A 27,719-nucleotide genomic window follows, 5' to 3' on the forward strand; every position below is an offset into this window, starting at 1 on the left:
GTCTTAGCAATATATTGTAGGAGGGAAGTTCCAGAGGCAGGAGCCGGGTGGACCTGACCTGGGGGGGGTAGATGGTAGAGAGAACTGTAGTAGTCCTGAAAGGCCGAGGCAATTGCAGATGTAGTATGGGTGATCGCGCCCGAGGGCGTCCTAAGTGCCATAACGTACTGGGCGGCATGTCGGTCCCGCACCGCACGTGCCAGCATGCGGCCCGCCTTGTTGCCCCATTCATAAAACGAGCGTTGACCCAACAGGCAAAGCCGCTGATGTTTCCGCTCAAGAAGGGACTTAATTTCCTGACGTGTAGCAGTCAGAGATGCTAGGGTCACCTGTTGGAGCGTACGTTTGTGTTGGGCTTCTAGGTTCGCCAGTTCACTAAGGAGAGAGCGAAGTTTCTGACTCGCTTCCCTCTTCAGGCGAGCACCATGCCTCATCAGCACTCCGCGGAGGACACATTTAAGGGCCTCCCATTGTATGGACGGAGTGGTGACGTCACAAGCATGGTCCAAAAGAAAGTGCGAGGTGGAAAGCCTCAGCTCCTCCAGACACTGTGGATCAAGAAGGAGCGATTCATTCAATCTCCAAGTATTGGACCGCATGCTGGCATCAGGGGAGCGAAAAGCACAGGAGACAGGGGAATGATCAGAGAGGAGAGCAACTCCAATTGAGGCTGCCGAGACAGAGGGAAGAAGGTTATGAGAGAGGAAGACATAATCAATCCTACTATAGGAACCATGAGGGTGGGAAAAAAAGGAATAGTCTCTGTCGGTCGGGTGGAGGATTCGCCAAACATCACAAAGCAATAAGGCATTCAGCGCCTTTCTAACCTTATTCAAAGCACCATAAGAAGTCTGAGACCTACCCGTGGAAGTGTCAAGCAGAGGATTAAGCGGGAGATTGAAATCACCACATACAATCAAGTGACCCCTAGTAAAGGATTGGAGCATAGACAGGGTAGATAGCAAAAAGGGAACCTGATCCACATTGGGAGCATAAATATTGGCAATCGTATAAACAACTCCGGAGATTTCGCAAATCAGGAACAAGTATCTCGCCTCACTATCCACTAAAGAATCCAGGACTTTCACCGGAAGGCTTTTATGAAAAAAGGTAGCTACTCCCTTAACCTTTCCCACTGAGCTGCTACTATGATACCACTGAGGAAAATACCTATTCTTAATCGTGGGCGTACCGGTAGCTAGGAAATGGGTTTCTTGTAGACAGAGAACGTGTACCCTACGTTTGTGGGCATCGTATAACACTTGCGAACGCTTTTCAGGGACGTTGAGCCCCTTGACATTAAAAGAGGAGACGGATATGTCCGACATTATGGGGGAGTGGGGAATAGGCAAGACACAAAAGGGGAGAACAAAAGGGAGGGAGACAAAACTACACTACACAAACAGAGCACAAAAATATGAGGAGTAAGAGAATAATATACAGGGCACCAAAAAGGGCCAACCAACACAAAAACAAGAACAAAGGAGCCCGGAGATCTCAGGCTAAACACGAAACAGAGACACAAAAAGAGGGTTAACAGGGTACCCTCAAGGGAAGACTAAAGCTGGAGCACTAGTCTCCAAATGGTCCCGCACTGCAGGGACGCAGCTATGTGGGGACGAAGAAGGCAAGCCACGCGGCTAGCACAGATTGCCAAAAACAGCTCACACACAGGAAGAGAGAATGGAATTGATAAACAAAGAACAAAGCTGCCCCGACTCCGAGGCACGGGCATCATAGCATACAAATGACATATAACAATTGGGCAGCAGTCAAGTAATAAAGGAAAACAGCTGAAGAATGCAGGTAATAGGGCAAAGGGCAGTGATAGAGAAAGAACAATCAATCAAGAACAAACAGGGCATGGAACAAACTCACAAAGGCCGGTCAAAGACATCCAAGGCACAACAGAACAAGTCACTTCAGGGACCCCGGGTAGAGGGAGGTCTACGTTGGCGCTGTGGTCTCTGAGGATGCAGAAGACTGGGGTCACTGGGATCCTCCGCAGCATCCCACTGCAGTCGTAAGGGGCCGGACCGGATAGGGTCGGCAAGCATGGAGGACCAGTCAGGGAGATGTAAAGGCGGTAGATCCAGGGATCGGAGAAAGTTCGGAAGGTCATCTGGATGAGCAAGAGATCGCAGTTGATCACCTCGGCGGACCTGTAGGGAGAATGGAAAGCCCCAGCGATAGGGAATTCTGCATTCCCGGAGAAGGGAAAGGAGAGGCTTCAAGGCTGCTCGTTGCCGAAGGGTGTATCTGGATAGATCCGGGTAAATCGACAGAGAGGATCCCTCAAAGTCCACTTCAACAATCTCTCTAATCTTATGCATTATGGCCTCTTGAGGTTGCGCATGGTCTCCTGAGGAATCTCCTCCCAGACCTGGACTTAAATGGGTATTCCCATAACCCTTGTTCACCAACCTGCAGGCTCTGTGCTCTGTTCACTTCCTGGTTTTCTGGGCACATTGGTGGGCAAGGTTTCACTTGCTCTGCTATCTGCTAAGTTTGCAGTTAGTAATGAGGGATTGGTTGCAAATGCATTACCACAGTATGAAGCTGATGTAGAGGCTGATGTAGCAAAGCTGGATTTGAGTCAGCTTGCATTACATACAGAGGTACAGGACTCCCTATCTCAGCCCTTATCAGCCAAATTCAATTAAACCAGCTGATAAGTGGAAGAGATGAAGACAGAGTTCAGAAATCCCGGAGCTCTCACATCCTCCCCTATCTGAGGAGCTCTGTTACTTGTCATACATAAGCAGCACTCAGCCCCTCCCTCCCCCCCTGAGAGCAGGCAGCTATGTCACTTGGGAAATGAGCAGATAAGCCCAGTGGCCATAGAAACTGAGTGTAAACAATGAAGTGAATAAATTAAGATAGCGGCCAAACAAAGCAATTTTGATAAAGACATTGGATTTAGGAAAAGTCTTAAATCCACATAAAGTAGCAATATAGATAGGATCCTTGTTATGGGACAACCCCTTTAAGCATTTGCTAACCACTGGACAGTCTGTGGTGCAACCACAGTCTGTATAAACCTCCTTATAAAGTTATGTCAATGGGAAAAGAGTAAAAAAAGATGTACCATTAAGCTCAAAATGACGTCAGTTTTAAGGGGTTAAAGATTAATTGGGGTCATAGCATGTGCATGTTGCTGTGTACATGTAACATTTAATGATCCAGGACCATTTCACCTCAAAATTCACATATCCTGTGCCCCTTCATTCAGACAGTCTGAATGAAAGGGCACAAGTTCCCAGTATTGCATTTAAATCATACTGACATAAACTTCAGTGACTGTGGTTGCTTTTTCTCCGCTACCTCTTCAGCAGAACGTTTTCAGGGCTTGCTCCTTAGTATGACAGGAGCCTCTCTGTTGACCAGGACCTCTCCTCTCAGCACCTGTGCTGCTGTTATGGAGTGGGAAGTGCCATTAGACATTCCAACACCCTTCATGATGAGTATGCCTACTTCTGCTCCCTCTGCTGCGATCTGGCAAACTCAGCCCTGTTTAGGGGATACCACATCAATCACATGGAGCAGTGGCGTAACTAGGAATGGTGGGCCCAGTGGCGAACTTTTGACATGGCCCCCCACACACACACCGACACCGAAGACCTCGAATGACCCCCTTCTACGCATTTCTGCGCGTTCTATTATCCCCCATAGTGGCCCCTTAACACAGTATTATCCCCCACAGTGCCCCCTGCACACAGTATTATGTCCCTTAGTGGCCCCTACACACAGTATTATCTCCAATAGTGGCCCCTCCATACAGTATTATGTCCCTTAGTGGCCCCTGCAAACAGTATTATCCCCCATAGTGGCCCCTGCACACAGTATTATGTCCCACTGTGGACACCCATAAACAATTATTATACTTTCTTTTCAGACCCCAGAGTATAATAATCAGAGAACCGGGGGGATAAAAACATAAAAAAACTACTGTTATTTACCTGTCCCCCGACTCCTATGCGGTCTTCTCCGCTGCTGTCCTTGTTCAATGACGTCGGACGTCACATGACCCGGGACGCAGGCTGGGTTCATATGATGTCAGAGACGTCAGGAAGGAGGCCTGGCAGGATCGTGGAGAGGTAAGTAACATGTTTTTTATGTTTCTTACCTCTCCCGGTCCGCCAATCATTATACTCGGGGGTCCGAAAATACTACAGAACGATCGTTGATTGGCCGAATGCTGTACTCTGTATGGCATTCTGCCAATCAACGCTGGTCAATGCATTCCTATGGGAAAAAGTCAGATTGTGCATATCGCAAGCTGACAGGGATCCCGACCAGATAGAGCCCCAAAGAGCTGGGTGAGTAACATTCCCACCTAAATAAAGGTAATCCCTAGCTAACCCTGCCTGTACATCTATCCCTGTCTCACAGTCACATAGTTCACAGTCTCATATGACCCGGATCTGAAATCCACTATTTGTATAAATTGGAGGTCACCTGATTTAGCCAGCCAATTACTTTTTCTGATTTTTTTCGATGCCTCCGTTGTCATAGTTCCTGTCCCACCTCCACTGCGCAGTTATATTGGTGCAAAAACATACCTCCCAACTTTAGAAGAACTGAAAGAGGGACAAAATGTGTGGCGCGCCGCGGCAAATTTAGCCCCGCCCACTTTATTGTTGACTCCGCCCACTCGTTAATTTTCCATGTGCCCGCACACAATATAATCCTCCTAGTCACCCGTAAATTATATGTCCCCCCTCTATCTCTCCTCCAGTTTCATATACACCCTTCATCTGCCCCCAGTTTCATGTCCCCCTTCCATCTCTGCCCCCAGATTCATGTCCCCACATCTTTGCCCACAGTTTCATGTCCCCTCCATCTCTTCCCCCAGATTCATGTCCCCACATCTCTGCCCCCAGATTAATGTCCCCCCTCCATCTCTGCCCCCAGATTCATGTCCCCCATCTCTGCCCCCAGATTCATGTCCCCCCATCTCTGCCCTCAGATTCATGTCCCCCCATCTCTGCCCCCAGATTCATGTCCCCTCCATCTCTGCCCCCAGATTCATGTCCCCATACTCTGCCCACAGTTTCATGTCCCCTCCATCTCTGCCCCCAGATTCATGTCCCTCCATCTCTGTCCCCAGATTCATGTCCCCTCCATCTCTGCCCCCAGATTCATGTCCCCTCCATCTCTGCCCCCAGATTCATGTCCCCTCCATCTCTGCCCCCAGATTCATGTCCCTCCATCTCTGCCCCCAGATTCATGTCCTCTCCATCTCTGCCCCCAAATTCATGTCCCTCCCATCTCTGCCCCCAGATTCATATCTCTCCATCTCTGCCCCCAGATTCATGTCCCTCCATCTCTGCCCCCAGATTCATGTCCCCCCATCTCTGCCCCCAGATTCATGTCCCCTCCATCTCTGCTCCCAGATTCATGTCCCCTCCATCTCTGCTCCCAGATTCATGTCCCCCCATCTCTGCCCCCAGTTTCATGTCCTCTCCATCTCTGCCCCCAGATTCATGTCCCCTCCATCTCTGCCCCCAGATTCATGTCCCTCCATCTCTGCCCCCAGATTCATGTCCTCTCCATCTCTGCCCCCAGATTTATGTCCCTCCCATCTCTGCCCCCAGATTCATATCTCTCCATCTCTGCCCCCAGATTCATGTCCCTCCATCTCTGCCCCCAGATTCATGTCCCCCCATCTCTGCCCCCAGATTCATGTCCCCTCCATCTCTGCTCCCAGATTCATGTCCCCTCCATCTCTGCTCCCAGATTCATGTCCCCCCTCCATCTCTGCCCCCAGATTCATGTCCCCCATCTCTGCCCCCAGATTCATGTTCCCTCCATCTCTGCCCCCAGATTCATGTCCCTCCATCTCTGCCCCCAGATTCATGTCCTCTCCATCTCTTCCCCCAGATTCATGTCCCTCCCATCTCTGCCCCCAGATTCATGTCTCTCCATCTCTGCCCCCAGATTCATGTCCCTCCATCTCTGCCCCCAGATTCATGTCCCCCATCTCTGCCCCCAGATTCATGTCCCCTCCATGTCTGCCCCCAGATTCATGTCCCCTCCATCTCTGCCCCCAGATTCATGCCCCCCATCTCTGCCCCCATTTTCATGTCGTCTCCATCTCTGCCCCCAGATTCATGTCCCCCCCCATCTCTGCCCCCAGATTCATGTCCCTCCATCTCCGCCCCAGATTCATGTCCCTCCATCTCTGCCCCCAGATTCATGCCCCCCCTTCTCTGCCCCAGATTGATGTCCCTCCATCTCTGCCCCCAGATTCATGTCCCTCCATCTCTGTTCCCAGATTCATGTCCCCTCCATTTCTGCCCCTAGATTCATGTCCCCTCCATCTCTGCTCCCAGATTCATGTCCCCCATCTCTGCCCCCAGTTTCATGTCCTCTCCATCTCTGCCCCCAGATTCCTGTCCCCTCCATCTCTGCCCCCAGATTCATGTCCCCATACTCTGCCCACAGTTTCATGTCCTCTCCATCTCTACCCCCAGATTCATGTCCCCCCCATCTCTGCCCCCAGATTCATGTCCCTCCATCTCTGCCCCCAGATTCATGTCCCTCCATCTCTGCTCCCAGATTCATGTTCCCCCATCTCTGCCCCCATATTCATGTCCCTCCATCTCTGCCCCCAGATTCATGTCCCCTCCATCTCTGCCCCCAGATTCATGTCCCTCCATCTCTGTCCCCAGATTCATGTCCCCTCCATCTCTGCCCCCAGATTCATGTCCCCTCCATCTCTGCCCCCAGATTCATGTCCCCTCCATCTCTGCCCCCAGATTCATGTCCCTCCATCTCTGCCCCCAGATTCATGTCCTCTCCATCTCTGCCCCCAGATTCATGTCCCTCCCATCTCTGCCCCCAGATTCATATCTCTCCATCTCTGCCCCCAGATTCATGTCCCTCCATCTCTGCCCCCAGATTCATGTCCCCCCATCTCTGCCCCCAGATTCATGTCCCCTCCATCTCTGCTCCCAGATTCATGTCCCCCCATCTCTGCCCCCAGATTCATGTCCCTCCATCTCTGCCCCCAGATTCATGTCCTCTCCATCTCTGCCCCAGATTCATGTCCCTTCCATCTCTGCCCCCAGATTCATATCTCTCCATCTCTGCCCCCAGATTCATGTCCCTCCATCTCTGCCCCCAGATTCATGTCCCCCCATCTCTGCCCCCAGATTCATGTCCCCTCCATCTCTGCTCCCAGATTCATGTCTCCTCCATCTCTGCTCCCAGATTCATGTCCCCCCTTCATCTCTGCCCCCAGATTCATGTCCCTCCCATCTCTGCCCCCAGATTCATATCTCTCCATCTCTGCCCCCAGATTCATGTCCCTCCATCTCTGCCCCCAGATTCATGTACCCCATCTCTGCCCCCAGATTCATGTCCCCTCCATCTCTGCTCCCACATTCATGTCCCCTCCATCTCTGCTCCCAGATTCATGTCCCCCCATCTCTGCCCCCAGATTCATGTCCCTCCATCTCTGCCCCCAGATTCATGTCCTCTCCATCTCTGCCCCAGATTCATGTCCCTTCCATCTCTGCCCCCAGATTCATATCTCTCCATCTCTGCCCCCAGATTCATGTCCCCTCCATCTCTGCTCCCAGATTCATGTCCCCTCCATCTTTGCTCCCAGATTCATGTCCCCCCATCTCAGCCCCCAGATTCATGTCCCTCCATCTCTGCCCCCAGATTCATGTCCCTCCATCTTTGCCCCCAGATTCATGTCCCCTCCATCTCTGCCCCCAGATTCATGTCCCTCCATCTCTGTCCCCAGATTCATGTCCCCTCCATCTCTGCCCCCAGATTAATGTCCCCTCCATCTCTGCCCCCAGATTCATGTCCCCTCCATCTCTGCCCCCAGATTCATGTCCCTCCATCTCTGCCCCCAGATTCATGTCCTCTCCATCTCTGCCCCCAGATTCATGTCCCTCCCATCTCTGCCCCCAGATTCATATCTCTCCATCTCTGCCCCCAGATTCATGTCCCTCCATCTCTGCCCCCAGATTCATGTCCCCCCATCTCTGCCCCCAGATTCATGTCCCCTCCATCTCTGCTCCCAGATTCATGTCCCCTCCATCTCTGCTCCCAGATTCATGTCCCCCCATCTCTGCCCTCAGTTTCATGTCCTCTCCATCTCTGCCCCCAGATTCATGTCCCCTCCATCTCTGCCCCCAGATTCATGTCCCTCCATCTCTGCCCCCAGATTCATGTCCTCTCCATCTCTGCCCCCAGATTCATGTCCCTCCATCTCTGCCCCCAGAGTCATGTCCTCTCCATCTCTGCCCCCAGATTCATGTCCCTCCCATCTCTGCCCCCAGATTCATATCTCTCCATCTCTGCCCCCAGATTCATGTCCCTCCATCTCTGCCCCCAGATTCATGTCCCCCCATCTCTGCCCTCAGATTCATGTCCCCTCCATCTCTGCTCCCAGATTCATGTCCCCTCCATCTCTGCTCCCAGATTCATGTCCCCCCTCCATCTCTGCCCCCAGATTCATGTCCCCCATCTCTGCCCCCAGATTCATGTTCCCTCCATCTCTGCCCCCAGATTCATGTCCCTCCATCTCTGCCCCCAGATTCATGTCCTCTCCATCTCTGCCCCCAGATTCATGTTCCTCCCATCTCTGCCCCCAGATTCATGTCTCTCCATCTCTGCCCCCAGATTCATGTCCCTCCATCTCTGCCCCCAGATTCACGTCCCCCATCTCTGCCCCCAGATTCATGTCCCCTCCATGTCTGCCCCCAGATTCATGTCCCCTCCATCTCTGCCCCCAGATTCATGCCCCCCATCTCTGCCCCCATTTTCATGTCGTCTCCATCTCTGCCCCCAGATTCATGTCCCCCCCATCTCTGCCCCCAGATTCATGTCCCTCCATCTCCGCCCCAGATTCATGTCCCTCCATCTCTGCCCCCAGATTCATGCCCCCCCATCTCTGCCCCCAGATTGATGTCCCTCCATCTCTGCCCCCAGATTCATGTCCCTCCATCTCTGTTCCCAGATTCATGTCCCCTCCATCTCTGCCCCCAGATTCATGTCCCCTCCATCTCTGCTCCCAGATTCATGTCCCCCATCTCTGCCCCCAGTTTCATGTCCTCTCCATCTCTGCCCCCAGATTCATGTCCCCTCCATCTCTGCCCCCAGATTCATGTCCCCATACTCTGCCCACAGTTTCATGTCCTCTCCATCTCTACCCCCAGATTCATGTCCCCCCATCTCTGCCCCCAGATTCATGTCCCTCCATCTCTGCCCCCAGATTCATGTCCCCTCCATCTCTGCTCCCAGATTCATGTCCCCCCATCTCTGCCCCCAGATTCATGTCCCTCCATCTCTGCCCCCAGATTCATGTCCCCTCCATCTCTGCCCCCAGATTCATGTCCCTCCATCTCTGTCCCCAGATTCATGTCCCCTCCATCTCTGCCCCCAGATTCATGTCCCCTCCATCTCTGCCCCCAGATTCATGTCCCCTCCATCTCTGCCCCCAGATTCATGTCCCTCCATCTCTGCTCCCAGATTCATGTCCCCCCATCTCTGCCCCCAGTTTCATGTCCTCTCCATCTCTGCCCCCAGATTCATGTCCCCTCCATCTCTGCCCCCAGATTCATGTCCCCATACTCTGCCCACAGTTTCATGTCCTCTCCATCTCTACCCCCAGATTCATGTCCCCCCATCTCTGCCCCCAGATTCATGTCCCTCCATCTCTGCCCCCAGATTCATGTCCTCTCCATCTCTGCTCCCAGATTCATGTCCCCCCATCTCTGCCCCCAGATTCATGTCCCCTCCATCTCTGCCCCCAGATTCATGTCCCCTCCATCTCTGCCCCCAGATTCATGTCCTCTCCATCACTGCCCCCAGATTCATGTCCCCACATCTCTGCCCCCAGTGTCATGCCGTCCTCTCCATCTCTGCCCCCAGTGTCATGCCGTCCTCTCCATCTCTGCCCTCAGTGTCATACTGTCCTCTCCATCTTTGCCCCCAGTGTCATGCCGTCCTCTCCATCTCTGCCCCCAGTGTCATGCTGTTCTCTCCATCTCTGCCCCCAGTGTCATGCCGTCCTCTCCATCTCTCCCCCCAGTGTCATGCTGTCCTCTCCTTCATCTGCCCCTAGTTTCACGTTCCACCTCCACATTACACTTACCTTCTCCTCCACTCCCTCGCTGCTCTCTGCATGCCTCTCTCGCTGACACATATGCGGCTGAAGCAAGGAGCTGACACAGGTCAGCTCCTCGCTTCACCGCTGCCGCCGGCTACTGGCTTGTAGACGCGATGTGATGACGTCACATCGCGTCTACAAGCCAGTAGCCGGCGGCAGCGACGAAGCGAGGAGCTGACACAGGTCAGCTCCTCGCTTCAGCCATATATGTGTTAGCGAGAGAGGTGCGCAGCGGCGAAGCGAGGAGCTGACCTGTGTCAGCTCCTTGCTTCAGCCGCATATGTGTTCAACTCAGATCTGCGTCCTCTGGACGCAGATTTGAGTTGAAATCGGGACATACCTCCCTCCAACCGGGACCGCGGGACATGTCACCCAAATCGTGAATGTCCCGCGGAAATCGGGACGGTTGGGAGGTATGCAAAAAAGCCCCAGAGAAGGTGGGAGAGGAATCGAATTTTTAGTGAGTTTGTCACCTGGTGTTCGACTGAAATCGAACATCTTGAACAGCCTGATATCCGATCGAACATGTTCTTGATCGAATGCTGTTTGCTCATCTCCAATCATGACCACTGGGGGAGGGAGTCACAATTGTAAAAAAAAAACAAAACAAAACAAAAAAAAACAAACAAGAAAAGTAATAAAGCATAAAGCGCTATTAGCAGACCCATATCACAGGCTCTAGCCTTTGTCCTCGGCAACACAACAAAATTGTAACTAAATAAAAAATTTACAGAGAGGGAAAACTATTTTAACATTTTTTTAGCAGTTTTGTACTACTGAAAAAGCATGAAAGAATAGTTATATGCCTCCTCCATTTTTGTCTTCATTTTCACAGATAATAAAATTAAGATAAAAACAACATAAAAATAAAATCCAACTTTTTATCCGAAAAAAAGCTAAATTTCTGGAAAATTTAATGGAAAAAAAAACATGTTATAGCCCACCAAAAATGCATGTACATAATTGTGTCTAGTCTGGAGACTTGAAATTGTTAAGAATCATGAATCACAAAATCCAAATTATATTTATGCCATTATCCCATTGCTGTTGTTTACTGGATTATATATTACGATTTACTGGGATTTTGGAAAAAAGAATGTATAAGTGTTGCATTGTAATATTCCCTCTAGATGGCAGCACACGACTATAGATAACTAACTGTCTCCATAGAAATTTTAAGATCTTGACTTTCTATACTCAAAGAGACTAATTTTAAAAAAGAACTGAAAACATATTAGAGGAGCTTAATAGGCTTGAAGTGATAACTATTACGGCATAAGATAATGTAATCCATTTACAGACAATTCAACATTTTTACATTGTGGTGGAAAAGTTACAATTTTGAATAATAATCTGAGAAGGTTCAACTTGAGTTGTGTTTTATGATCAGAAAGTTAACCCCTAATACATTACTAGATCTATCATATGACTTACAAAGAGACTTGAAGAATAGTGCTGCATTCTGTACTAATCTTGCCATTAAATCAGTAAATGTGAGAAAACTTCCATAAAGTGGTTGCTTCCCTGAAATGATTTTTAACATGTGGATGGTGCCTGGACATATAAAGTTAGCCTGGAATGGCATCAAATCATGTGTGGTAATGTGGGAGCTGGAACAGAAGAGGGTTCATTTTAGGGATCTAATTACCGAACGGATGGGTTTACATTAGGAATTGTGATAAGCTTGTCTAAAAAGATGCGTCTTTATTTTCCACTTGAAGCTGTAGAAATTGGGAGTTAATCTGATTGTCCGGGGTAGAGCATTCCAGAGAAGTGGTGCAACTCGGGAGAAGTCTTGTATATGAGCCTGAAAGGTTCTGATAATAGAGGATGTTAGTCTTAGGTCATTGAGTGAACAGAGAGCACAGGTTGGGTGTTAGACAGAGATGAGGGAGGAAATGTAGGGAGGTGCGGCATTATGGAGAGCCTTGTGGATGAGGGTGAGAACTTAATATTGTATTCTGTAATGAACAGGCAGCCAATGTAGCGACTGATGCAGACCAGAGGCATCACTGTAGCGTCTAGACCAGTGGTTCTTTACCTTGTTTGAGGTAGCGAACCCACCAGTTTCATATGCACAGTCACCGAACCCTTCTTCAGTGATAAATCAAATATGATTTTTTTCCAAATTCAAGACATAGGTATATGTTTTTTTTACTGGTACACAAAATGAACGTTACATATGGCCTAGGGTTCGATCTAACCCTGGTTAAGAACCACTGGTCTAGACTGATAGATGAGCCTGGCTGGGGAGAGTTTAGTAAGGTGAAGACCGATTAGTAAGGAGTTACAGTAGTCAAGGCGAGAATGAATCAGAGCAACAATAAGTGTCTTTAATAAATCTCTGGTAAGGAAAGGGTGTATTCTGGAGATGTTTTTGAGGTGCAATGGATATACCAGGAACAGATCTATTAAGTGGTGGAAACAGTAGTTATTCAGTCTTAGAGAGATTTAGTTTCAGATAGAGAGAAGATTAGAGATGAGCGAACAGTGTTCTATCGAACACATGTTCGATCGGACATCAGGGTGTTCGATGTGTTCGATTCGAATCGAACATCACGTGGCAAACTCCAAAAAAATTAGATTCCCCTCCCACCTTCCCTGGCGCTTTTTTTGCACCAATAACAGTGCAGGGGAGGTGGGACAGGAACTACGACACCGGAGGCATCGAAAAAAATCGGAAAAAGTCATTGGCTGCCGAAATCAGGTGACCTCCATTTTAGACGAATAGTGGATTTCAAATCCGGGTCATATGAGAATGTGAACTTTGTGACTAAGAGACAGGGATAGCTGTACAGGCAGGGATAGCTAGGGATAACCTTTATTTAGGTAGGAATGTAATTAAAAATAACTTTTTGGGGCTCTATCGGGTGTGTAATTGTGATTTTTGAGACATAAACTTTTTCCAATAGGAATGCATTGGACAGCGCTGATTGGCCAGAGTACGGAACTCGACCAATCAGCGCTGGTTCTGCTGGAGGAGGCGGAGTCTAAGATCGCTCGACACCAGTCTCCATTCAGGTCCGACCTTAGACTCCGCCTCCTCCAGCAGAGCCAGCGCTGATTGGCCGAAGGCATAGCCGAGTGTGCATCAGATGTGTAGTTGAGCAGAATTGGCTCAGCACTGCTAAGTCTCTGCATTCGCATAGGAATGCATTGGCCAGCCTTCGGCCAATCAGCGCTGGCTCTGCCGGAGGAGGCGGAGTCTAAGGTCGGACCTGAATGGAAACTGGTGTGGAGCGATCTTAGACTCCGCCTCCTCCAGCAGAGCCAGCGCTGATTGGTCGAATTCCGTACTCTGGCCAATCAGCACTGGCCAATGCATTTCTATGGGGAAAAGTTAGCTTGCGAAAATCGCAAGCTGACAGGGATTTCCATGAAATAAAGTGACTTTTATGCCCCCAGACATGCTTCCCCTGCTGTCCCAGTGTCATTCCAGGGTTTTGGTATCATTTCCTGGGGTGTCATAGTGGACTTGGTGACCCTCCAGACACGGATTTGGGTTTCCCCCTTAACGAGTATATGTTCCCCATAGACTATAATGGGGTTCGAAACCCGTTCGAACACTCGAACAGTGAGCGGCTGTTCGAATCGAATTTCGAACCTCGAACATTTTAGTGTTCGCTCATCTCTAGAGAAGATATGATATTTGAGACAGCAGAAAGACAGTGTTCAGATCAGACAATACACAGAGGAAATGGGTGGTGACTGCAAAGTGGATACCGTAGGAGGAGAAGATGAGAACATGCGGACAGATTGGTGGTATTGGTGACATCACTGGAAATGCCGAAGAAGTTCATTTCACGAATGGAACCATTATGGTACTGACGCCATATTGTAAAAATGGTTCACTTCTGTAGTCAGAAAATCTTCATGTGAAGGCTTTTGTTATCATGTTGCGATATTGTGTTGAATTTATTTAATAAGAGATTGCATTTCATTGTCAGGGTCCAGTCACATGGAAAAAAAAGCTAGCAGAACTGATTGAAATCAATGGGAGGCTTTTTTTTCAGCGCTGAAAATTCAGCACCAAATACGGCGCCATTTTCCTTCGTGTGAATGGGCCCTAATGGAGATGTGGATACATCTGTATGTTCACTCACATGATATATTACTATACACAAGTGTTCTTGCCTAAGAGCATTGATCCTAGGGGAGAATAATAGCACACAATGGTACCATACTGGAGACTTATGTGATGACTGAAATGTCAATGTGTCTACAATGCTAAGGTATAGAAATTTTGCGTGACTCCATCTAGATTTGGGCATTCTGCTTTGTCCTGTCCTTGAATTCTTAAAGTAGGTGATTTTTATTTAGTTACCTGAAAAGCCGACTGTCAAGCACAAACAAAATAATAAAATACTCAAATATCATTTAGTTGCTACAGGGAATATTTAAAGTTGTTCTATCACCTTATTTCTAGTTTGAACACTTTCACCTCCAAGTTCTCTTAATCTTGTTAAATGGAGAATACTCAAGGAACATTTTTTTTACTTGAGGCAATATGTTTAAAAAGAGAAACCAAAGATCAAAAAAAAGAAGATAATGTTGCTTCACTATCACAGCTTCTCATAAAACACAATTCCACCTTCCTAATCCCTGGACCAGCAGGGAGTCAGATGAAATGGATTTCTTTCCTTCAATCCCTTTGACCAAAGAAATTCTTCTTGTTAAGATTTTCTCCAAAGGAAATAAAAATGGAACTGTTTCATTCATTCATTTATACAGTAAAAGTTACAGAAGCTATAGTGTTAAATTTTCTATGCTCTGTGCCGCAAACAATATAATGATAAAAAAGACCTTCCAAAAATAAGCCGAGCTGTAATGACCAGGTTCACATTAACAGTACAGCACAACTGATGCAACTAGTGCACAACTGATGTCACTATTCACCATAAAGATATATTAATAATATCTTGGCACTGTTAGTAAGTTAGCTATGATGTGCGGTACTTTCATGCAAGTGAAGACATTGTAGTAATTAAGTACATTGCATTTTTTGTATCATTTTCTTCAATTTTGGTGCTTTTTCTTGTAAGGAGCTGAAACATGCTGTCTGGAAAACGCAAAGAGACAACTTCAAACCTGAGACAACTGGAGCAGTTTTCTCATGAGGAATGGGACAAAATACCTGCTGAGAGGGGCAGAAGTTTTAAAGGGGCTCTATCAGCAAAATCATGCTAATAGAGCCCCACATATGCGTGAATAGCCTTTAAAAAGGCTATTCAGGCACCGTAAATCTTATGTTAACCCCCAGTCCCGTTTTTAAATAAAAGGATAAAAACATATATGCAAAACTTACTTGAACGTGCACCCTGGGCGGGGGTGCACGGTGCGACGTCATCTTCGGGCACGCCTGCCTCTTCTGTCTTCTTGGAGTAACGCCCTCTTGCTCCGTGTCTTCTTTGGCTTCTTCTCGGGAAATTCCAGCCTGCGTAGTAGCGCTTCCCTCCGACTCGCTACAGCGCAGGCTCACCTGCCATTTCACTTAATGTCAGTTCGCGATCGAGTACGTCTACGGGACTGAGCCTGCGCAGTAGCGATTCGGAGGGAAGCGCTACTACACAGGCGCGAGATTTCCCGAGAAGAAGCCGGAAGAAGACATGGAGCAAGAGGGCGTTACTCCAAGAAGACAGAAGAGGCAGGCGTGCCCGAAGCTGACGTTACATCCTTTATCCCTGCCCAGAGTGCACGTTCAGGTAAGTTTTGCATATATGTTTTTATCTTTTTATTTAAAAACGGGACCGGGGGTTAATATAAGATTTACGGTGCCTGAATAGCCTTTTTAAAGGCTATTCACGCATATGTGGGGTTCTATTAGCATCATTTTGCTGATAGAGCCCCTTTAAATATGGTGCCTGCTCAGGAGCTGATAGCCTGAGACCCAACTCCAATTGTGTGCATTAACCCTCCAGATCCCTCAGTTAGATGTGACTGAGGCATCTGAAGATTAGCTGCACTTTCTAAGATAGCTGTTACCTGAAGCGATCTGTTTCCATGGCAGCCTGGGGCCTAATAACAGTGCCCAAACTTGTCATTGCTATGCCATAGGCAGCCTGTAATAGAAGTGACTGCATTTTTAAATATGCTGCAGAACATTAGTATTTCAGTATATTGTACTGTTGATCAGATCCCTTAGGTTTAAAGTCCCATAAGAGGTTAAAAATAAAGGTTTAAAAAAGTTTAAAAAAGGTAAAAAAAAATATCCAAAAATCTGAAATTTCAAATCAACCCTCTTTCCTTAGATCACAAACAAACAAACAACAAAACAATGGTTATGAATGAGTCCTAAAATGCCCAAAATATAAACATACAAGGCTATTTATCCTATTCAGTGAACACCTTTGCAGGAAAAAAAAAACCTTAATAGGCCAACAACATAAATTATGTCAATAGATATAGAAAATTGGGTCCTGGCTGTGTATCAGTAGCTTGAAAATAAGTAATGACGCTATAAAAAGTCTAACAGGCGACCTAAACCAGTTTGTTTGGTTTTCCTTTGGCAGCCATCCTATCTTCTGATAGTTTGAACAAGGTGTCTTGATATTTGTTCCTTCTTTCCCCTCTCTCACAGCATAGTAACCAACTTTTGAATCCCTAAATATGGAACTTTTACTCCCCATCTTTACCCTAAACATAGGAAAAGTCCTTAATACAATTTAGCAAAAATCACCCTCTTTTGTGTACTGGTTTATAGTCATCTTATTAAATTACACTTCCCATTCTGAAGAACACAAGTGAAGTAGATGTTTAGTATGACTGAGTTTAAGGAACATAGGTAATGTGTTTACAACAAAACGTCTTCTATCTCATCCATCTACCTAATCATATATACCTGATGGTCTTGTTTGTATATAGAAGGTTTTTTAGATTCTTAGGAAATACTTACTGTCCTCTTGAGGTATGAACCAGCAAAGTGATCAATGTAGAGGTGGCTGGACAGATGCAGTTTAGAGCAAGCATTGCATATTTAAATTCTTCTTCACATACAACATGATCTAAAAAGCAAAAACAAGAATATATAAAAATATATATAAAATCCCCAATGTCCCTGAGAAGTTAACCCCCCTTTCCCCCCACCTTATTTTCTTATCATAGGGCACCTAGTCCATGGGATAAATTGGTGTATGTTGATATAGGCCCTATTAGAAAAAGTACACAGGCTTACGGTATATTACAAAACCCAGGTTGGACTGTTTCCCTTGTCTAGGGTATGAGAATTGTGGATTCACGCTCAAGGGTTTCCATTTCACACATCCTGGAACCCATGAGATTTACCAACCTCGCTATTTCTTGACTTGCAATTCGGATCATGTATTTTATGTATTACAGTGTCCCTGTCACCTACTTTATGTAGGGTAAACAACATTAGATCTTAGAACAAGATTAAGTCAACACTGTTACACTATAAGTCTGTGTTCACACGCAAGAATTTGCTGTGGATTTGGGGCCTGATTTCACCCCCGAATGTTTGCTCTATAGATTTAATAAGGGAAGAAAAACTGTAGTGATAAAAAAAGCAAAAACGCAATGACTACTGTTCTATTCACATATACATGGTTATTCAGTTTTACATACTATTACAAAAAACAATATTTCATTGTTTCAGTATTTATCCTATATGTGCATGTTTTGCTTAAGTTTAAAAGTGTTGGGAATAGAGATGAGCGAACACTGTTCGAATCAGCTGATCCGAACAGCACGCTCCCAAAGAAATTAATGGAAGCACCTGGCACGCAGACTTTGCCGGCGGCCGGCCGCTTAACCCCCCGCGTGCCGGATGCTTCCATTCATTTCTATGGGAGCGTGCTGTGAACAGCGTTCGCTCATCTCTAGTTGGGAACAATGTAGTCTGGTGTGAAAAAATGTTTTAACCAATTCTACTTACCATGGTCAATTATTTTTATTATATATTATGCTTACTTATATAGCGCTGTCATATTCTGCAGAGGTTTACAGATCCGATATAGGGTTCACAATCTAAGTTCCCGATCAGTATGTCATTGGAGTGTGGAAGGAAACCGGAATACCCGGAGGAAACCCACATAGGGAGAACATGCAAACTTGGGCAGCAAGGCAACAATTTTAATCACTTTTTTTTCCTTTGTCTGTTGTGAACTAAAGTGAATATATATCAGTTATTGAAAATGTATACTACTCTACTTATACTACTCTAACTTCTTGAGACTTTGAATATTCATAGTTTGCACCATCTGCATCACATTTTGGAAACACTGTAGTCTGGAGTAAAAACAAATGTTTTAATAATTTTTGCATATTGTGGTCAATTACATTATTCGGTTGATGTCCCACATTGCAGAAAAGCAGCTTTTTTGTTGCAGATTTTGCTGTGTTTTTTTTCTTGAGCCAAAGCCAGGAGTGGATTGAGCAGACGGTAAAATTGTAAGAACTTCCTATATATCTCCCATTCCTTTTGTAGCCATTCTTGACTTTGGCTAAAAAAAAAAAAAATGCAGCAAAATCTGCAACATAACAAACTGTGTTTCTGCAACATGGGCCTTAGCCTTAAAGGGGTTGTCAGGGACAAAAGGATATTTCTACACTAGGTTAAATACCCTCCTACTGCCAAACTTCTAAATTACTCACTTTACAAAAAATAGATTTCGCTACATTGCTGGACTCATTTTCAGATTTTCCAATGACGTTTTGTTTTACTGTTTCCCGGAAACGGAACGTCATCAAAATTAACCCTCCACCCACCCATCATACTTAACTGTCTTTCTCTCTGGATCTTTTGGTCATGGAAAATCACTTTTTCTGGGGCCCGCTCCTCCTCTTCTTGACATCTGCTGACCTCCCAAGCCTGAGCAATAGAGTCGGAGTGCTGGCAAGCCAACTTTATTGCACGGGTACCAGCAAGAGGAGAAGGAGCCGGCCCCGCAAAAGGACGTGATTTCCCATGCCCAGAAAATCTGGACAGGAAGACAGGTGAGTATTATGGGGAAGGAGAGTGGGCTGAGTTAGGGTGCATGCACACTGAGTAACGCCGGGCGTGTATGAGAGCCGTACACGCCGGCATTACAGCAGACTGCCGAACACTTCCCATTCACTTCAATGGGAGCGCTCGTAACAGCGGCGTTTACGAGCGCTCCCATTGAAGTGAATGGGAAGTGTTCGGCAGCCCTGCTGTAACGCCGGCGTGTACGGCTCTCATACACGCCCGGCGTTACGTAGTGTGCATGCACCCTTAATTAGTAAGGAAGGGATAGTAGTGGACAGGCTAGCTAGTGAAACTGGGAGGGGGTGCAAGGGAGTGAGATAAGGAGAGGGAGGAAGTGAGAGGGGAGATAGTCAGCTGTGAGTGAAGAGCAATGAATCGTGGTAGTTGTAGGATAAAAGAGCAGGAAGCTACACCTAGTAAACAAATGCAGAAGATACCATATTCTCCCAGAGAAATCCAGAAATCACTTAAAACACTGATAAAGCTATTTGGGTGCAGTCATTAACCCATTAATAGCACTAACAGACCTGTTTTAAAACAATATATTTTGCCCAGAAAACCCGTTTAATGGCAGTTCTTTTTTTCTTTGTCTGACATGATCTTAAGCAAAAATGTATATAATTTATTTGGAATTTTATGCTACTTAGTGAGAATTTTATATTTTTTTTATATTTAGCATTTTTACATAGTAATTTAATAAAGCAAAAAAAAAACAAAAAAAACAAATGTGATTATTTGTTATTTACACCTTGTTGAGTTTTTGCATATCCATCTGCATCATATTTTTCATGCTCCCCTTGCTCCATTTCTCTACCTATCATAGCTATTGTCTCAATGTAAAATGTATGGTAAATAGCATTGGCTAAATATTTTGTCCACAAAATGCCTTTAGGCCGGGACCCCATGGGCAGGAAACACTGCGATTTCCCCGCGGCAAAAAATCGCCGTGTTTTACAGTAAGTGCAAAGTAGATGGGAATCTAGCGAATCCCTTGCCCACTTTGCGATAAAAATTGCGGTACAAACACGCCGTGATTTCCAAAACCGGCACGGTTTTAGAAATCGCAGCATGTTAATTATATCTACAGAAATTCCGGCAGTTTCCCCATAGATATAATTGTAACAGAAAGTCTGCGGAGGAAAACTCTGCAAACTTTCTGTTTAAAGCGCTGAAGGAAGAACCATGAAACGATGCCGTTGTGGATTTTCCTGCAGCGCTTTTTGGTTGTGGATGTCCCGTGGGGGTCTTAGCCTCAGGCCAAGAACCCATGTTGCAGAAATGCAGCGTTTTTTGCTGCGTTTTATTGAGCCAAAGTCAGGAGTGGATTTAACAGAAGGGAAAGGGTTAAGACCTTCCTTTCTATTTTCCATTCCTTTTCTATCACTTCCTGACTTTGGCTCAAAAGAATGCAGTAAAATCTGCAACAAAAAATGCTGTGTTTCCGCAACGTTTGGCCTCAGCCTTAATGACAATTTAGAAAGAGTTCTTTTTTTTCTTCGTCTCACGTGATCTAAATAGAGATGAGCGAGTAGTATTCGATCGAGTAGGTATTCAATCGAATACTACGGTATTCAAAATACTCGTACTCGATCGAGTACCACTCGCTATTCGAATGTAAAAGTTCGATGCAGAACCAGCATTGATTGGCCGAATGCTATACAGTCGGCCAATCAATGCTGGTTCTTCTCCTTCTTTTAGAAGTCTTTTCTGTGCATCTTCCCCGCGGCGTCTTCCGGCTCTGAATTCACTCTGCCAGGCATCGGGCCTGGGCAGGAGCCGACTGCGCATGTCCGCTTGTAGTGCGGGCATGCACAGTCGGCTCTGCCCAGGCCCGATGCCTGGCGGAGTGAATTCAGAGCTGGAAGATGCCGCGGGGACGCTGCACGGAGAAGACTTCTCGGAGGATCCAGCCCGACCCTCACTCGTGGACTTGGTAAGTATAATTTGATTGAACGTTGCCTACCCCTGAAACGAGCATTTTCCCCCCATAGACTATAATAGAGTTCAATATTCGATTCGAGTAGTCAAATATTGAGGGGCTACTCGATACGAATCTCGAATCTCGAACATTTTACTGTTCGCTCATCTCTAAATCTAAAGTAAAAAATGTATATCCTTTATTTGGAATTTTATGCTACTCAATGGAAATGTCAATGTATTTATATTTAGCATTTCTACATAGTAATTCAATAAAGTAAAATAAATAAATAAAACAAACATATGTGGTTATTTGTTATTTACAACTTCTTGAGTTTTTGCATATTCATAGTTTTACCCATCTGCATCACATTTTTCATGCTCCCCTTGCTCCATTGCTCTTTCTACCGTAATTATGGTCTCAATGTATAGTAAAATAAACAGAATAACCATATTTTTGAAATTTGAAAACATTCTCACCGGAGGAAGTGGCAAAGAACATGTGAATAATTCATTCTGCTTCAATTAAGGCAGAATATACTTTTTTGCGACAGAATATACTTTTTTTGTGACATTAATTATTTAGTTTACCACATCCAATTGTACATTATTTTAAGAACATTTATTGTTAGAACACATTACAGTGTAGTAATGTACTAACCAAACAAGCCTATATAATGTTACGTTATTCTTTAACTCATTCAATTGTTTATGATTCAGCACTGAACAATATTTTTAATCCAAACATCTACAAATATAATATAGAAGGTTTTTATAAAATGTAATGAGCACTAAGGTTATGACAACACAGCAAGTCACTAATAGACAGCTAACAAGTAACACGTAACATTGGAAAAATTCCAGTTATGCTCTTTTTATTCTAATAGGTGCACAGTAGTAATATACTATTCATAAGGAGGGAGAATTGTGTCTGATGTTATAAATGGCCTGATTATTCCTTAGAAAAGACTTATTAGCTGTCCTGTCTGTTTTATAAATAATTGTATCCACATGATAGAATTCTGGAGCATAATCTTGTAGAATTCTACACACTATCATTACGCTTTTATTCCTATTCCTTCTAGAAATCTGTGTGATCATACACGGCCCCTGTCCAATGAGTTCTGATGGTATCAGATTGTGTAGGGATACATCTCTTTGACGAGATTAATGGTAACACCTAGTTGTCAGTTCATTCATGTAAATATGAAAGAAATTTTGAAAGAAATAACACAGGATTGTTACAAGGGACAGCTCCAAGAAAAGGTGCTCTGGAAATATTATTTTGTGAGGAATATAAGTACAGTATTTACTAGAATACACAAAAAGGTGACAGCTCCTCAAGCCGGGGACCCACAGGATGGAAATACCTCGATTTGTCGCAGCGAAAACACTGCGGGAATAATTGCAGTGTTTTACAGTAAGAGCAAAATGGAGGGAATTCTAGCGAATCCCCTGCCCACTTTGCTGTAAAAACTGCAGTGCAGACCAGCATGGTTTTGGAAATCGCAGCATGTCAATTAAACACCAGTTGTTTTCCCGTAGATATAATTCCAAGAGCTATAGATGGTTGGCCTTTGCTAAAGTTTTCCTCTAGAAATATACAAATTTGTGTTTCATAAGGAGTCCAACAGCCATCGTCATTGATCCATTTCCAACAAATTCCCTTGACAGGTGCAGAGTCTAATGAATAAAGGCTTTTTAACACATACCACATGGTTCCTGTGTCTTGCCGAAACTGCGCAACCGTTGCAATGTCAATAATGTAGGGAGTCAACTTTGGATCAGCTTGTCCAATTTCGATACTATTGCTGTTTCCAAGAGCATGGGTATTTTTCTGCTGCTGATAAGATTGCATACATTGCTCAATATAGTATCATATTCTGTATGATACACAATTATCCTTCCTAGACAACAAATGTTCTACCGTTTAAATGATCCTTTGAAGAATAGTAGTGGTATCAAGCTGATGTACCATCTTCTTGACATGACCCGAGTCCAACGTCACCAGGAACTGTTGGACCCAGCTTGTGTCAAGAAGATGGCACATAAAGAAACCACTACTATTCCTCAAAGGATCATTTAAACGGTAGAACATTTGTTGTCTAGGAAGGATAATTGTGCTTCATACAGAATAGCTACAGGCCCAACTCAAAGTGGGGGAGCTACAGGTTCTTCTGGACCTCCGACAAACCAGTGGAATTCAGAGTCTCTTGCAGTGGCTGTTTGGGAATGACAAGATGAACTTGGTAAATGGAGACCGTACAGCAGTAAAGTGAGCAACTATATTGAGCAATGTATGCAATCTTACACTTATATTCATCATCTAGTGCTGTTTTTTTGTGCATTTGTTGTGAGTTACCCATTTTTTGTGCTGACCTCCTGTGGGAACATTCCTATGCTGCTATCTGTCAATCGTTTTATCTTATTGTATATGTAATTTTGTATGTAAATTTTATTCTAATAAAACGTGTATATATTTTTTCAATTTGGAGATGTTGAGTGTCTTGTTTACCTTATATTTTCTTTGTTTTTCATTCTCTTGTATCAGCAGAGACATATATGATTGCTGTTCCTGGTGTATTTCAAGCCCCTAACAATTTGATAAAAACCTATGCATGGGGTACAAATATTTTTAGCCTGGAAAATCTCTGTAAATGTTTCTAAATAAATTATACGAAATTGGCAGTTTTGGGGTCACAATATAAATAAATTATCTTTATTGTTAGTTAGAGGAATATGGTTTGCTATAATATTGAACACTGATAAGTTGTTTTTGAAATTTTTAAAAATGTCCTTGAATTTCTGCCATTTGAACCGGAAATATTAATTTTTCAGGATTTGTTGGAATGCAAATAGAATGTTGGTGAGTTCATACAAATTATTCATTTGTTTAAGGCTTTACTTCCTAAATGTTCAGTGCCATGGAATTGGATGATGATGATGATAATAATAATAATAATAATGATAATAATAATAATTTTTATTTTAGAGTAATATAATAAAACCATGCACACGTTTGTTTAGAGTTCAGTGAAATGACTGCACATATGTGCAATGAAACATAACATATTAAATTATTATCAAAATGCCCTTAAAACTCCATAATTAGTTTTATAGTTTAATGAAAATTGTTCGTGAAATGATCCATAGGAGGTAATTTGCTCATTTGCATATAGAATATGTCTAGCTAAAACTCTATTATAATCTATTTTCTCATTCATTCTATCCTGCTCTTGACTTGCCACTTTTAAGTTAATTACTGTTTGCCCTAATTCATTACAGCATATTAATTGAGCTATGCACACTAATCATCAAATGGTGGCATTTAGCATCTATTTGTGTAATGCCAACCATAGTGGGCAAATGGAGATGTATTGCCTAATGTTTCTATTCTCTTATGTTCCTTCTTTTACAATTGGACATCCGGCAATGCACACAAAGGCATTATTATTATTATTATTATTATTATTATTATTATTATTATTATTATTATTACTACCAGTAGTAATAGTAGTAGCAATAGTGGTGGCAGTAGCAGTAGTAGTAGTTAAGGTCCATTCACACGGAGTAAACACGCGCTCATTTTGGCAAAATACACGTGTAAAGAATACACATGTAAAAATAAGACTCCCATTGGCTTCAATGACATTTTAAACGTGTATTTTGACGTGTATTTTGATGTGTTTTTGACGTGTATTTTGACATTTTTTTTATGTGTTTTTTTTACACGTGTAGAAAAATGTCATTGAAGAGTCTTATTTTGGGAGTCTTATTTTTACACATGTATTTTTTACACGTGTATTTTTTACACATGTATTTTGCCAAAATGAGCGTGTGTTTATTCTGTGTGAATGGACCAATAGTGGAATAGTGATAGTAGTAATAGTGGTGGTAGTAGTAGCAGTAGTGGTAGTAGTAGTAATAGTCGAATAGTGATATTAGTAGTAGCAGTAGTAGATGTAGCAGTAGTAGTAATAGTAATAGTAGTAATAGTAGCAGTTGTAGAAGTAATAGTGGAATAGTGGTAGTAGTAGTAGTAGTAATAGTAGTAGTAGTAGTAGTAGTAGTAGTAATAGTAATAGTGCACTAACATAAAACACAACTTTTATTAAGATATATTATAAAAGAATACTGAAAACAGGTGCACACTTTGCTGTATTGTGAGCAGAGGACGGTATGTGCTCCATACAATTTGGGTAATTGCTACTTCAATAGACTCTCCTGGAATGGTCAGGGATAATTATGAATTAATATTGTCATTCAGTAATTATGACTGATGCAATGGGGAGACACACACACACACACACACATACATATTTGTTGGATGGATAACTGCACTTTAACCATAACCTAAAGGGTTAAGATTCCACAATGGTTGGCATGGTAATGGTTAATGTTATGTATAAGAGCCTATGGTTGTCCTCCTTTGATCTGTTTTAGGTTCATGCTTAGTACAACGTATAGGACAGTGTGTGAGTCATCTACCAGTGACTGAATAATCCCACTGATCATTATTATTATTATTCTATCAATGCGCATTTGTATTTTAAATGGACATCTACATACTCTTAAGAAACCCCTAGTGGTGACACAGGAGTGAAACACATAGAGTAGGAGTTATTATTACATGTAATCATTGGCATATGCCATATAGTGATATTTGCTGTTTTGCTGTTTTACTTGCACTTTGATACAGTGGATGGACTATGCTATAACAGCATTTCCTGACCCTACATTAAGAAAAGATTTTGTACAGGATACACCTTGGTTTGGTACCTGATTAATGTAATGTAATGTAAGCTGTGGTAGCCGGACCTGTCAGTAGGGCTACTTACCATCTTTCACAGAAAACTAGGAGTGGTGTGTGAACAGGATGTTAGACCACAATTGACCCGCTTTTTAGGTGTGTCCCTGTGCATGAAAAGATTTTTTGGGGGAAGGTTCGGATAACCTGTCATCTACTATGTTGTCTTAGTCCCCTACATACTATAAGACACTAACTACAGGTTATACATATTTGTTGTCAGTACTATAAAAAATTATATGGGGCATATACTGTACTCTGCTTGCAATACAACTAAGTGTGCACCTGTTTTCAGTATTATCTGGGTTCTTTTATAATGAATCTTAATAAAGATTATCTTTTATGTTAGGGGACCATATAAGTTTGCTAGTCTCTGTCATATGGATCCTTCCGCCATTGGTGACTGTAGCAGTAATAGTGGTGGTAGTATTAGTAATAATGGTAATATTAGTAGTAACAGTGGTGATTGTGGTAGTAATAATAGTAGTAGTAGTAGTAATATTAATAGTGTAATAGTAGTGGTAGTAGTAACAGTAATAGTGGTAATAGTAGTAGTGGTATTACTAGTGTAATGGTGGTAGTGGTAGTAGAAATAGTGGTTGTAGCAATAGTAGTAGCAATAGTAGTAGTAGTAGTAATAGTAGTAGTAGTATTAATAATTGTAGTAATAGTATAAGTAGTAATAGTAATTCGTGTAGTAGTAATAGTAGTAGTAGAAGTAGTAATAGTAGTAGTAGTGGTAGTAATAGTAGTAGTAGTAGTAGTAATAGTAATAGTAGTAATAGTATAAGTAGTAATAGTAATAATTGTAGTAGTAATAGTAGTAGTAGATGTAGTAGTGGTAGTAGTGGTAGTGGTAGTAATAGTAGTAGTAGAAGTAATAGTAGTAGTAATAGTAATAGTAGTAGTAGTAATAGTAGTAGTAGTAGTAGAGGTGGTGGCAGCAATAGTAGTAGTAGTAATAGTAGTAGTAGTATTAATAATTGTAGTAATAGTATAAGTAGTAATAGTAATAATTGTAGTAGTAGTAGTAGTAGAAGTAGTAATAGTAGTAGTAGTGGTAGTAATAGTAGTAGTAGTAGTAGAAGTAGTAATAGTAGTAGTAGAAGTAGTAATAGTAGTAGTAATAGTAGTAGTAGAAGTAGTAATAGTAGTAGTAGTAATAGTAGTAGTAGAAGTAGTAATAGTAATAGTAGTAGTAGAAGTAGTAATAGTAGTAGTAGTAATAGTAGTAGTAGAAGTAGTAATAGTAGTAGTAGAAGTAGTAATAGTAGTAGTAGTAGTGGTAGTAATAGTAGTAGTAATAGTAATAGTAGTAGTAGTAGTAGAAGTAGTAATAGTAGTAGTAGAAGTAGTAATAGTAGTAGTAGTAGTAGTAGTAGAAGTAGTAATAGTAGTAGTAGTAGTGGTAGTAATAGTAGTAGTAATAGTAATAGTAGTAGTAATAGTAGTAGTAGTAATAGTAGTAATAGTAGTAGTAGTGCTTTCAATCAAATAGTCAAAAATAAGTGGGATAAAATTGCTTCTTTGTTTAATGTTGTTCTTGCTTTCATTCACATGAACTTGAAATAATAGTATTAATATAAAACATTACCTGCAAATTTGACATGGAATTTATTCTCTGGTTTCAATATCTGAACATACAGGGGGCAATTTGGAGCAAAGTCTTTGACAGCCCAGGCCCTTAATATTGTTTGATGGTCCTAAATAACAAAGCACATATTATTTTGCTGCATTAATAGTCTGTGTCTGCATTACTATTTGCTACCAATGATAATGACCAGATCATGACGGCTGAGAATAAACATTACATTTAAAGGTGGAACAAATGAAATACAAACAAATATACCACTACTTCTAAATCATACAATGGTTGTAAATAGAGATGACTGAGTAGT

The 27,719-nt window shown here is 43.5% G+C and overlaps 1 protein-coding gene across 2 annotated transcripts in view; it reads right to left on the reverse strand.

The window, feature by feature from the left end:
• Positions 1-27,719, reverse strand: part of KCNT2 (potassium sodium-activated channel subfamily T member 2) — a 574,767-nt gene that overhangs the window by 282,614 nt on the left and 264,434 nt on the right. For both annotated transcript variants that reach the window (XM_075287704.1, XM_075287703.1), the window contains exons 13-14: positions 27,416-27,524; positions 17,025-17,133 (exon numbers count right to left, since the gene is read on the reverse strand). In XM_075287704.1, the coding sequence (XP_075143805.1) occupies positions 17,025-17,133; positions 27,416-27,524 (218 nt within the window). The remainder of the gene's footprint in view (positions 1-17,024; positions 17,134-27,415; positions 27,525-27,719) is intronic.

This window comes from Leptodactylus fuscus, chromosome 9, assembly GCF_031893055.1.
Source record: "Leptodactylus fuscus isolate aLepFus1 chromosome 9, aLepFus1.hap2, whole genome shotgun sequence".
Lineage (NCBI taxonomy): Eukaryota > Metazoa > Chordata > Amphibia > Anura > Leptodactylidae > Leptodactylus > Leptodactylus fuscus.